The sequence below is a fragment of the Meleagris gallopavo genome, chromosome 1 (assembly GCF_000146605.3).
Source record: "Meleagris gallopavo isolate NT-WF06-2002-E0010 breed Aviagen turkey brand Nicholas breeding stock chromosome 1, Turkey_5.1, whole genome shotgun sequence".
Classification (NCBI taxonomy): Eukaryota; Metazoa; Chordata; class Aves; order Galliformes; family Phasianidae; genus Meleagris; species Meleagris gallopavo.
Genome location: NC_015011.2, coordinates 168,685,390 through 168,699,176, shown reverse-complemented (window position 1 = coordinate 168,699,176; position 13,787 = coordinate 168,685,390). Strand labels below are relative to the sequence as shown.

The following is a 13,787-nucleotide window of genomic DNA, read 5'->3' as shown; positions in this document are numbered from 1 at the left end:
AAAAAAAAAAAAAAAAAGTTTCAACCTTCAGATGTTGAGATAGGAAAACAAGTGTAGGCTGTCTGTGTGCCAGTGAGAAATTGCAATGAAATAGGAAGTGGAGAGAGTATCTTGCTTAGCAAAATTCTAAACCACATAAAAGACATGTAGCAATACTAGCTGCAAGGCTTACGAAGTAATGGTAAGACAACTTCTCTTATTCATATTACCAGCTTGCACATCTTTTAGGTGTGGTTGCTAAAAGTAGCCTAATATTCAGATGTAATATTCTGTAGAGGTACTCTACAGAGTACTACGTCTTACTACTACATTACTCTTACTACTCATGTTACGGCTGTTGAGTGAAAATACCACTGATGAAAGCTGCTGGAAGGAAGGACAAAGTAGCTCCTGAGCTAGCTGTTCAGGAGTCCTTTGCAAGCTCTACAAAGGAGTTCTTGGTTTATAGTTAGCTTTCATGGTCTTATTTTTTAAGAAAGAATATTAAAAATGCTTGTTCAGTTTCAGTAGCCTAGCACAAAAGTTGAATGTTTAATCTTTTTAATGGTCTATTTTCCAGTAACATTTTCCTTAAAAAGAAACAAACAAAAAACCTCTTACAAAGAAAGTCAACATTTGAAATGAAAATCTCATATTTCTTATTGTCTTTACGCTATTGCAAAATTAAGATATATAGTACACTCAGACTTTCCTGACAGTGGACAGTTGGACAGTGTGTGTTTGTACACAAGACACACATCATCTCACTGTACAACAGATGAATCCTGGTTAATGCTACTGAAATAACTTTTAAAATGTGTTAATTTAAAGTAGTGCTACTTGATTCATCCTGAGATGGAGAATGAGTGGTTGCTTTAGTATATCCATGTAGACTTACCAGTGCTCGGATTATTCACAGCAGTTTTAAAACACCGTGGCCTGCTCACGTGCTAGACTGTGTATTTTTTAATGTAGAAATTGTATTGTAAATCTAATGTTTAAAGTCCATCATAGATAAGTGCATTTTTAAGCAAAAAAAGAAACAACATTATTTGGAACATGAGTGATCCTGAATAGTCTAGCTAAATATCTTCAGTAGTTCATAACTTTGAAATTGTTTAGTTTGATATGCTGTTATCCAGACTTAAATATTACATAAAAATTGTTAAACAGGAGGAATCTTTATAGTTTGAATCTTATTAAGCCTTTTCTTTAGTTTTCTTGTTCTCTAGGGTAGCTTCATAACATTGATGTATCCAACTCCTGAACTGGAAGGAGGAAGTGTGACGTTACCTACCACATGTTACTTGCCTTGCCTTCTTTGTGAAACAGGAGAAATAGGGGTGAGGCTTAGCTTTGTTGCAGCACATTGTAGGAAGAAAATAGACCTGCTAAACATGTTTCCAGGCTTCATTTTGAATGAATGGGAGGCAAGTAATTAAGCTGACTTGAGGAAAATTTTCTAGCGTGGGTTAATTAAGTTACTCATCTGTAGTAGTGTTCTGATGCAAAGAATGCATCAGGTTTTAGAGTAGTAATGTTTCTAAGTGTAATGTTTCTAAGACTTTGGGGGTTTATCTTTCCCAGTATAACACCTTCCCTCTAATCATGAGAACCAATAGCTTTCTACCATTAATTGCTGGCAACAGCTTGGTTTTTACAGGGCAAGGATTATAATTATTAGCTGTGGTTGAAAATGCTTACCCCTCTCACCCTGGGGATCCAAGGTGTTGCTAGCAGTTAGATGTAGTTAGCTGTTCCCTTCCTCATGTAAACACTTGCAACCAGAAATTACTACTACTACTTGCTTCTGTGCCTGGGAGGAACTAAACTCTTTGAGTATTGCCTTGTAATAATTTGATTTTGTTGTTTTTTCCTCTTAAACTACAATATAAAATGTTGCCTTGTTTTTCATTTTTAAGCAAGGATGATGTTTTATTAACCTTTTGCAACTCTTTTGGAATATGTAACCATCTTGAGAGCTGCAAACTAGTTTGAGAAATATATGCTTAGAAATTAGGTATTCAAATGCTATAGCCACCTTCCTAAAAGAAAAAAGAAGTGCTGAAATATCTCTTCATTTGTATGGTTGAACAGATTTGCTTGTATTTTACATTACAGAAGGTGTTTATGAAAGCCAAAAGTGCAATTTCTTTTGTGACTTTCCAAAAGAATTGTCCCCATGCCAATGAATTGGGTTTGTTTGTTTAAATGGTTATGCCTCTGTTTTTCAGATAGATGTATCAGTTCAGAAATGATCGGTGTATGTTGATTTCTAAGGTGCAGTGCTCTGTTTCTGCTTTATTAATTGCCCTGTGTAGGAGGCAGGGATATAGAAAACTTGATACTCTTTTCCAAACTGCTCAGTCTCTTGTTCTTTCATTTCTATAGAATCCCTCCTTTTGGCAGACAGTTTGTTTTCTACTTACGTAAGCTCAGATTGAGTTTCTGATTTGGATGCAATTGTTCTTATTTAAAATCATTATAATTTAGAATGATTTCAATGCAAACAGTTTTTTTTTCCAAATGTTAATGCTGTATTGTCCATCTTTTAATGTCTTTCTGTTTTAACAATGAAATCCTGGCCTTGTAATCTTCTGATAATATTTTGTAATGGATAATGAAAGCAATCTTCAGTTTCATCTCATCCAGTCACTCTTTGACTTTTTATCTTATTTTATTTTTTTCAGTGAGGCTGTGGACTAGCAGTGTGAGAGCTCACATGTGCTTAATATTGCTCTATGGCATGGAATTAACTGTTGTTTCTCTCTCAGCCTCTTAACGTGTTCTTTCAAAGCCTAAAATAGTTTCATTCTGTTGCCAGGAATCTGAATTCCATTGAAAAGGAAATAATCTCCTTCCCCATTGGCTCAGTTCCTCTTTTGTTTTGGTTCTCCTTTTCCAAACATTTATAGATCACCTCTTATTACTAAGAAGTTTAAAACCGTTTGTGAATAGGAATGTGATGGAGCACTGGACTGTAGTCCTAAAGTCTGGATCAGACGGTGCCTTGCACTTGAGAGAACGTCAAGAAAGATGAAGATGTGGTGTAAATGTGAGGAGATTTCCTTCATGATGCTGTTATTTCCAAAAGCCACGCTAAAAAAATAACATACTACACTCTAACCTCCCTCTAAAGTTCAGTATTATTTGTATATCTAGTTTCTCAGACGTTAGAACTTTTACCATTCAAGATATTACTATCTTCTTTTAATTACTAAGATGGCAAGTTGTTCAGCAGCGGAGTGATCCTCCCCATAAACAACCTATATTTAGCTCTACTGTGATCAGTTTACATTTGAATTACGAGAGGGCGTTGTACCTACCCATCACAATTTACCAAATTTCTTATTGTAACTGAAATTCAGTCGTCTTAATTGTTATGGAAGTTGAATAACTTGATCTTTATTCAGTTTATTGCCTTTGTAGCTCGTGGTCAGTGTTAGGCTTCTTGTTCTTTTATGGGCAAATGAGCTACTAGTGACTTGTTCCAGCATTAATTCTTTCCAAAGCTTTCAGCCTAAAAGGCTTCAGAGAATTAAACCAGTAGATCGGTTTTGGGTTTTCAGCCATTTCATGCTAGTCCTGTCCTGTATTTTATATAGGTTGCTCTGAAAGTAATGCATCCTATTTGTTTCCATGAAAATTACAACAGATACAAAGAGCACAATAATATCTGATAGAGCAAATACTCAGCTACAAAACACTGTCTTTCAGCACAGTCACTATAATTAGATGTATGTTTTTCCCAGTCATGAATCAAGAGCCTGCATGGTGTGCTTTTTCAAAAATAAAAATAATAATAATAATAATAAAAAAAGATCTGTATGGCCATCTGGAATGGGGCTTGTCTTTTGTGTCATCATTGCTTCTAAAATGCACCACTCATCACTTTGCTGTGCTCACATCTCCTGTTTGGTCTCCATAAACGTTGAACAAGCATCAGTGAATGTCAGTGGGTGCCATTTTTTCCACATGGAGGAATTCAGTGACACACATTTGCTTCATATGCTCTTCCATATTCTATGCTGTTTTGTCAGACTGCTCCTCTGCTGCCATCTGTTGCACGGTAACAAAATGTAATGGAATACTGATGGGAAGGTTTTACTGCCATGCCAACATCATCAGCCTCTGATGTTGTGCACCAGTCTAATAACATAAGAGGCGTTACTTCCAGAGCAGCCCTTGTTCAATTTGTATGTGAGTGAGAAATCTTTTCCAATTAAAATGTCATCTTGTTTCCTGAAAAACTATTTTTAAAATGCATTACCAAGGTACTTCTTGCTAAGATTTCTAAGTTGCTAGATGAAGTAGATACCTGAATAAAGGTAAGTTAAGCTTTCGTTAATGAAAAGATATATCTAGATGGTGATAGTTGCACTTCTATGTCAAAAAGCAGAAGAAAAACAAATCAGCCCCTGCAATTCAGTCTAATTTTTACTCTAATACATATATTTAGACCAAGATTTTGTTTATGTATGTGTTCTGAAATATTTCTTCTGGTTGTATTTACTATTGAAGAAGGTACACATTGGTTTGAAAGCCTAGAGGAACTTGGAGAGCTTATCTACTTCACCTGCTTGAAAGTCTTTTAGGTATTTATGCATTTTAGGTAGTTTCATGTGTAGAGATCATTATAAATATGATACAAGTTTAGCTCCTGTTAAGGCTTACCTGTCTCCTGCAATTTCGTAAGTTATGTTTTGTTTTCTCAAGTCTAAGTCAGTTTCCTATGCATTTGTTGTGGTAGTTTTCATTTGTCAGAGGAGATACAGTAGCTGAAGTTAGTTCTTTGAATGTGAACTTGGGCATAAACGTTTCTATCATTGAGTTCTTGTCATTAGTTGTACCTGTTTTTGATGTGTTTTTTTTTATTGCTTTTTTTGTTTGTTGCTCTTGAAATCTTCAGGAGACAAGTCATGGCAAATTTAAACTTAAAAAGAAGTATGTAAAAGTCAGTGATAACTTGTTTTTTGTTAAAAAAGAAAATCTCAAAGGAAGAATTAGAGTTCTGTATTATGATGTGGTTAAAGGTATCTGTCGGAAATACAGATTTTTTTTTTAAACAACTTTACTGAATTTCTGTGTGTATATATGTATAATTATGTGTGTGTGTATATATGTATGTGTGTATATATATGTATATATATATATATACACACTCGTATTTCAGTGGCTGACGCTTGGTGGAAAGATTTGCATATGAATAATTAATCCCTGAAGTGTGGCTTATTCTCATTTTTTAAAATGTTTATTACAACCAAATAGTAAGGATTGAAAGGAAACAGTCTCAGAAAAATTACAAATTTTACTTGCAAATTGTTTCCTATTCCACCAATCCAGAAATGATATTACAGTGTAACCATAAAGTACTGTAGCTTTAGATGAGGGTTGCTAGGAGTGGCCTGGTTTCTCTCCTTCTTTTTCGTAGCCCAGGAAGTATCGACTGGGGATGCTGGATGAGAGGATAGTTCCAGTGGGATCAAAAGCAAGAAAATCAAAGAACCCTATTGGCTGTCTGACTGACAGGTGTAAAACAGGAGTACCCATCAATATGGTTTGGTGGAACAGAGTCACAGAAAACAATTTACAGGTAATTTTTTTTTTTTTTACTAGCCACTTTTTCTGTGTTTTGGATGCTTTATTTTAAATTCTAGAAAATGTTAGAAACAGTTACTCTAAATATGGGTTGGAATAGAATGAAATGTTTTCCAAACAGGCATAGTGACCCCTTCAGGGAAAGTGACTCAGATTCTATTTTATTCTCTTCACCTGCCCCTGTGTTATGTGCTCTGCTTGATTGTTATAATCCATGGAGGAGAAGCAAAAATAACAATTAAATGTATTTTAAAAGCAGACGAATGCAACCACTTCCTGTTTCAGGAAGTTTCACTGTGAAAATTAGTGACCTTTGCTAAAATGACTGACAGAATGAAAGAAAAATCCTTTAGTGCAGAATGTAACTATCATGATCAGAAAGTGTAAATATCTGTGTTTGAAATAGTTTCTCAACTTTTGTGTTGAAAACTCTAGATTGCATTCTTTAGTCTCCTCAAGAGCTGGACTTGAGTGTATTTTATTTGGAAGCAGCAGGTTATCCTTGAGATGATAATGAAGAATAATTCTTCAATAATGAAGAATCTGCTCAGTGTCCCTTGAGACAGAGTTTAGATGAAAGTTATTATAGTTGTTGTAACTACAACACTCTTGCTACTACTATTTTGCACTGAAGTGGTGCTTTTGATTATTCAGAGATGATTACTCGAGTCTTTGTGTAAGTTTGTTTTCTATTTTTTGTGTTTTTGAGTGATTGAAATAGGTGAATCAGCAATAGTCTTGCTGATAACTAGAGTGTGTGGCCTCTGAAACTTCTTTCAGTTTGCTAAATCTTTGTCATATTAGGGTAGATGTGACGCTCACACTGGAGCCCTGTAATGCCAGTACTAGTTCTGCATTACTTAATGGTTGGATACTTTTTTTTTTACTACTGAGATTGGGAATGATTAGCAGTTTGTTGCATGCAAACTGATACTACTTTGTGCAATCACTTGGCCGTAAGTCTTGTCTTGTCCCTTTTGCTGCCGGAGAAGCAGCAGAGCCACTGGCGGAAAATGATGAAGCATTGGTAGAAGAGGCAAGTAAGGCTACAGAGGAATGGTTGGAGCCAGTGAAGCACTACTTTTCTGAAGTGAAAAAAGACTGACAGATTGATTTACCTGTGTTTATCTAAGGAGCTGCCAATCTTAATTACGAGAGATGCTGGAACAGGTTGACTTAAGAGGTTGTGGATGCTCCATCCCTAAATGTATTCAAGGCCAGATTGGATGGGGCCCTGGGCAGCCTTAGCTAGTGGGGTGGCAATCCTGCCCATAGCAAGGGGGTTGGATGTAGATGGTCTTCAAAATTCCTCCAACTTAAGCCAGTCTGTGATTCTGTGTGTGTGATTTGCTCTGAGAAGACAGAAAGAAAACTGGTTTTCAAACATCAAGTAGATGTTGAAAGTTACATAAATAACAGTAATATAGAATCTTATATTATAGGTTTATGGAGCAATTACGTAGTTTACTGTGGAGATTTGGGGCTTTAAATAGCATGTTTGTGCACATCCATTGAAAATAAAAAGAAAGGGAGGTTTCAGCTCAAGGAAATAGTGAAGAGATTGCATAGTAATAATGGTGTTTGGCAAGATTGAATGGAAAAAGGTGTGGAACACAGGCTATAGATGAGATTGAGGATATGTAAAGCTTTATGTGGATGAATAACTAAATTTTACTTTGACTGTTTTGACGTTATTGTTCTGATCATTGTATTCACATGAACGTTTTCCGATTCACTACAAAATCGAAGCTCAAGAATGTTAAAAATTTAAAATGTTACTTGTGAAATAGCAAAAAAAAAAAAAAAAAGGCTGGGGTTATTGGAAAAGTTTGGTTTGTGAAACTACCTTAAGACAAAATAGGCACCACAAACAAACAAAAACCCTCCAGAAAGTAAACTACGGTAGTTTCACACTGAGATTTCAGATTGTTCTGAATTAGAAAAAGTCACGCAGAATCCACATCTAGCATTGATCTCTCCAGTATTTCGAAAAAACAAGCTGTTCAGAGGATTTTGTGGGTGTGAATATAGATCATACCAACTAAATCTAGGCTGATGGTGAGTGCTAAGCAGTCATAAGTAGAAAAGTTAAAATGTAGTGAATGCAACTATTTGAGGGCATTTTTTCTTCATTAAAGATGAGAAAGCAAATTTACATCTCAAAATTGAATGTCTGCTCTTCTAAATGTGTGATTTAAGATGTGGGAAGGCACTATTTCACAGTGCAATGTTAAGTGTTGTTTTTAAAGGTGAGGAGATGCTTGTCTGAAAATGAGTGGTTTACCAAACAAGGTAGTTCTCAAGGTGTACTATACAACAGTTTCTCAGGCATGGCTATGAATTTTTAATCCAGATCTGTTTACTTTTTTTACTTTAATCACATAAGCATAACACAGTATTTAAAAGCGGAGTTCAGAATGAATGGTTCCTGGTTTTGCATTTAAAAATAAATAAGACAAAAGGCAAAACCATTCCTTAGTGGTATGTTCTGATTTGTGTTAGGAAACTAAAGCAATGCCATGAGATGCATATTGTGTTATCAAAGTAGGTATAAAATAGCAGGAGATTCAACTTTTGTTATACAAATCATTTGTTAAGCACCATGAATAGCTGAATTTTCTTTTTTTTTTTGGGTCAGCTTGAGTTGAATACAATTTTATAAATAATTTTAAAAGTATTTTGCATCACAAGCATGGACTTCTAAAAGTTAATAGTTTTAACAATGCTCTTTAAAAATACTCTATAGTATTTTACTAAAGAAGTAACACATTGCATGTAACAAACACATTTCGTCCATGCTAAACTCAGCAAAATTGTTTGGCTTTAGCAAAACTGTCTCCAACTTTTGAAGAGTGAAATTGGAATCTAGCTAGTAACGTTGGTGAAATGAATTTTTTAGATTTAACTGTGTGGGTAACGTGATGGTGTTTCAGATACTGTAACACAAGGAAACATATTGCACAAATTCAATAGCGAGAGGGAAGGAGATTTGTGTTCAAGTCCTTAGTAACCTCCAACATCTGATGGGCTGCTCTGACATTCCAGAATGTGTCCTTTTCTGATGTCACGGGCATCAAGGAATCCTTCTGGAGAGAGGATTGCTGCAATGCTCTCTGCGTAGACTGAAGCTACTTCTATTGCACATCTGCCCGTTCAAAAAAAACCAAAAACCATAAAAAAGCACTTCTGCATGTTTTTGAATTAAGAAAACATTCTGAGATCTATGCCACATAGTAGGCTGGCAGAGAACTGCCCTGCTCGTAGCTTGGGTACAGTTCAGTGGTGGTTTTCTGTAACCATTACAGGATTATGCAATTCTGGATGTCAGAACAGATCAACATGAATTGGGAGGTGAAGGACAACATAAAAAGAGGACAGAAAGGCTTGTTTCCAGTTTCTAGCATGGTAAGTACATTAGCACATTCTTCTGAAATGGAATTTGCCTACATTTTGCTTCATGTAGCTGTCTTTTGTTGTGCAACTAGAAATAACTGAGTGATGCTACAGCCACAGAAATGGGCCGTAGCTCAGCCGGTGGGAACTGAACTCGAAATGAGGGAAAAGGGCAGTCCTCTATTTCTGTGGGCTTCCTGCACAGCCTTTAAAATGTTTTGGTCTCAGATCCCTCCTGTTTTACAGGGTGTCTTTCTTTCATGGCACTTTGAGGATTAGTTTATGAGTGAATGCACTGGAGCCTTAGGAGCTCATCATAGAGGAGCGCAGAGAAAAATTATATGTATTGATAGTCAATGAAACAGGAATTGTCATTTTCGTAGACTACAGAAATCTGTTGATACGTAAAACTCCAAAACATATAGTGCAGTTACAATGCTGCTGTGCTGTTCTGTCAGCATTGGTGAGAATCTTCATTCTCTACTCTTTTCAGTGTATGCTTTGCTTTCATTTTCAGTTTCCTTTAAGGATTCTTGAATTATTTTCCTTTAGTACCCACAGAAGATCATTGTTTCCATCCCCCACTAGTAGATTTTTTTTTTTAAGTGCTTCAAACATGAATGAAACAAAATGATTGAAATGAAAATGAATCAGTTTTGTGTGCCTCTCTGTAGGACATGTGCACCTGAAGCTGGAAGGTGCAGTCTTTCACTTCTTGCATAATGCACAGTGCTGGCTGCTTCTTGTTCTTTTTCTTCTCTTTTTTTTATATCGGCTTAATACGTAATTCATTACATGACCTCTGTTCATATCGTGAGTAATTCAATGAAAGGATATTTAAGTCTTCAGTACCAATTTTCTCTTTTACAAGTCCTGGTTTTCTCAGACTTAAAACTTTAAGCTTAGCCTAGCATGAAGAAATTTGTTGAAGCTTGGTAGTAAGATTCTATCAGGAAAACTGTAAAAATGTTAAGTATAATTTAAAGCCTGTTCATCCTTTAAACTGATATTTTCAAGTCTATTGCTGATTGAAATGTAAAACTAACACTAGAATTTAAATTTAGCGTCAGAGTGGGATATCCTTCAGGATCAGGAATGTCACTCTGTTGGCCATTAAGAACGCTGCTTCCTGGCTTTTGCATGTTTGTGTGCTCATTGGTACAAAATGTTGTCTGCGGTGTTTGAGAAGTATTGAAAAGATTGAACAGCTAACTTGGTTATATTCCATCCTCTAAATGCTATAGATGTATTTGGGATATGTTTTATTCTGTTGGAAGCAAAGCACAACAAAATGTGGTTTAGTTCACATGAAAACTTGTGTGCTTTTAGAAGTGTTCTTTAAGAGCTGCAACTACAAATAAATACGACATGCATCAAAACATGGCCTAAGGCATAAGCTTCAAATTTTGATAAAGCATTACTATTTTTGATCACAAATTATTAAAATTTTATTGTACTGCTTGGTATTTTTTTTTGGATGGTAGCTCTGAAACTCAGATTTTTTTCCTGTATTTAGAAAACAGTCTGTATGTGGGAAATTTTTACATTTTTTACAGTAAATTAATATTTAAACAATTTATTGAATAATGGAAAAAGTTTTGGGTTACAACTTCATGTTTATAACTTAACAGGAAAACAAAGAGGCTTTTGTACTGAAGAGTCTAGCTGTACAAATCAAAGCTGTCTTCAATGAAAATGCTTATATAAGTAGTTTTGTAGAAATAAGTCAATCTTATCTGGCAATGTTTCTGATGCTGAACTATGACACTAAGTAATGCAACGCAAACTGAATTTCCGTCAGATTTCTGAACCACAGCTGCTTAAATTCTACAGCATAATCCAGCCTGCTCTGGTAGATGCCTAGATTTCACTCTTCGATATGAATACACAAAGACATTCCAACAGGGTGAGGAAGGCAATTGTTCCTATCAACTCTGCCCTCATGAGTCCACACCTGCAGTAGTGTCTAGCCCTGGGATCCCTAGCATAGGAAGGATGCGGAGCTGTTGGAGTGTGTTCTGAGGAGGGCTATGAAGATGAATACATCTCTTATGAACAAAGGCTGCGGGAACTGGGCTTGTTCAGCTTGGAGAAGGCTCTGGGGAGACCTCATTACAACCTTCCAGTACTTAAAGGGAGCTTGTGAAAAAGATATTTTTTTTTTTTTTTACATGGCCTGCTAATGACAGGACAAGGGGGAATGGCTTTAAACTAAAAGATGGAAGATTAGGTTAGTTGTTAGGAGAAAATTTTTCTCTCAGAGAGTGATGAGGCACTGGCACAGGCTGCCCAGAGAAGCTGTGGATGTCCTATTCATGGAGGTGTTCAAGGCTGGGTTGAATGGGACCCTGGGCAGCCTGAGCTGATGGGTGGCAGCCGGCCTACAGCAGGGGGTTGGGGCTAGGTGGTTGTAAGGTCTCTTCTAAGCCAAATTTTTCTAGGACGGTTCTCAAGTCCTTCCAATGTAAAATGATGAAGAATATGTAGGTGACTGTTCTACAGAACAAAACTGCAAGTGTGTATGAGCACTTACTGAATGCATTTAGAATTAAGAAGTTCTGTTCTATAGGCATCAATTGAATTGATTTAGTGAAAGTAGTGAGAGTTTAGCCAGAGTTGGTATGCTTGGGATCTTGGAAATTCTCTCAGTTGCTCTATTAAAGGCTGAGAGTGTCTTCCAGAGGGTGTCCTTCTTTCTCCACTTGCATTTTCTGAATTGTTTACCATCTTCTGCCCCTGTTTTCTAGTTTAACAGCGGAAATCTTAGGCTTCATATAATTGTTTGAATTATCATGTTTTTGATAAGATACTACAAATTCTGTTCTTTGCTGTTGCAGTTGTTTTGTTTGAATTTTCAGTGTATCACTATGTGGACAAATTATGCTCAACTCTCTGCCACTTCTGTCATTTTTCTCCAGTTGCAGTGTAGAATTGGCTGAATTGTTGCACAGCAGATTTTTTTTTTTCCTGAGGAATGTAATTCTCTTAATTATCTGAACTTTAAGTATAGGAATAAGTCCAGAATATTAGCTTTTGATTTTAAACATATTAGTTGCTTGGTTACAGTTCTGGGCTGTACAAATCAATGTGTCTTCTTTTTCTGTGGCTTCATTTGTCTATACCTTTGCAAGCTTTTAATTAAGTCTTTTTTTTTTTTAAGGCTTCTATGAGCTTTTTGTTTGTGTAAGTCCTAAGTGTTTTAATTCACTAGTCTGCATAATTGGTTATGGCTATTCTTTAATATTCAGACAACCGCGCATTTAGAATGACCATTATGTGACATAATGAGGTGACCAATGGTTGTGCGGCCCAAGGCGAAACATTCTTACTATTTGCTTTTAAACCTGAGCATCCTCTTCAGTTTTACAGCTTCTAGAATCCTCTTACTTTTCCAGTCTTTTGAAATACATTAGTATTACATTTGACTGTCCTTTTGAAATGAAGATGTTAAGAAAACACAAAAAAGTATTTTCAAATATTTTCCTGTGCTATCTAAATTAGCATTTCATAATTCCTCTTTTCTAATTTGGCACTAACTTAAGTTCTGACTTCAGTTGGTGAAAATGGAATTCAACCTTTGAGTTTTTTTCATTATTTTAAATCTGCTTAAAACCATGATGATCCAGTACCATTTGCTTTAGAAAACCGCTGTGGATTATTTTAGCAACACCCTTTGTCTACTAAAATGATTACGGTCTTCTACTTTACCTTGTTTTGTTAAGGCAGTTTTGAGAGGAATGCTTAAAGTGACCTTGTAAACTGAACTTTGATGTTTAATACTTAATGACAAAGTAATTTTCATGTAATATTTTATTTCTTGTCTTCTATTTTCTTCCACTAATGTCTAGTGTAATTTGCTGTTCAATACTAAGCTTTTTACCTTTTGAACTGTAATTTGGATTTTTTCCCCTCTGAAGTTCTCATGCCTCCTCTCCCTGCCCAACCCCCTCTCCCCCTGCCAAAAAAACCCCACAAAAATCATGCACAGATTTTAAGAGATATTGAAAGTTGGTTCTATTTTTTTATGTACTAGTAAATAATGAATGTTACAGTTATTTTTTTTGCTATTTGTTTCTGCTATACCAAATTTAAACTCATTATTAAAGGTGTTACATAAGTGAAATATGTCATTAAAACAGAGGTTCTTTTCATAGAATAGGAACATGGTGGGTTCTTCTATTGCTTTAAGTTGGAATTGCTACTTATTTTTCAATGGATTTTCTAAAGTCACTTAAGGACAGTTTGCAGTAGTGGTGAGGCCTTCTCACTGTCGAATCAATTCTCCAACTTTATTGTATAATGCTATTGGAAAGTCTTTTTACAAATGTTTGTGTTAAATCAGCTCTTCATATGGAAATCTTGCTAACTCTACTTCACACGTAATATAGAAAAACATTTATAACCATTCATGCAGACCAGCTTCCTGTGTCTGCAGCTCTTATCAGCAATTTGTACATAGTTTAAATATCCTCTGCATTTCTAGGCCTGCCTAGAAAATGTTTTCCACCAAGTAGGCATTGTCTATCTCTTCATGTTTAAAATAAACATTTAATTCACATTTGTTTTCATACAGACACCAAACCCCACTGCAAATGAATTTGTTCCTAAAGGAGGATCAACCTCCAGGCTGAGTAGCGTATCCCAGTCAAGTATGTCTGCCTTCTCTCAAGCCTTGTTCTCTCATCCCTCCATGGGAAGTCCTGCTGCTGCTGGGCTAGCACCAGGTAAGTTGAGAGTAATGATTTACAGTACAGTTGCTTCTTTTAAGTATGCTGAAAATAATCTTGTCAAACTTATAATCAGGTTTATAGTGTGTA

The 13,787-nt window shown here is 35.8% G+C and overlaps 1 protein-coding gene across 3 annotated transcripts in view; it reads left to right on the top strand.

The window, feature by feature from the left end:
- The first annotated feature begins 5,139 nt into the window (after positions 1 to 5,139).
- PAN3 (poly(A) specific ribonuclease subunit PAN3) overlaps positions 5,140 to 13,787 on the top strand; it is a 42,046-nt gene continuing 33,398 nt past the window's right edge. For 2 of the 3 annotated variants that reach the window (XM_010728922.3, XM_010728921.3), the window contains exons 1-2: positions 5,140 to 5,572; positions 13,544 to 13,694. In XM_010728922.3, coding sequence (XP_010727224.1) covers positions 5,432 to 5,572; positions 13,544 to 13,694 — 292 coding nt within the window. In that variant the 5' untranslated portion in view covers positions 5,140 to 5,431. Of the gene's footprint in view, positions 5,573 to 8,882; positions 8,983 to 13,543; positions 13,695 to 13,787 lie in introns of all 3 variants that reach the window. The other variant, XM_019612187.2, reaches the window with a different exon arrangement.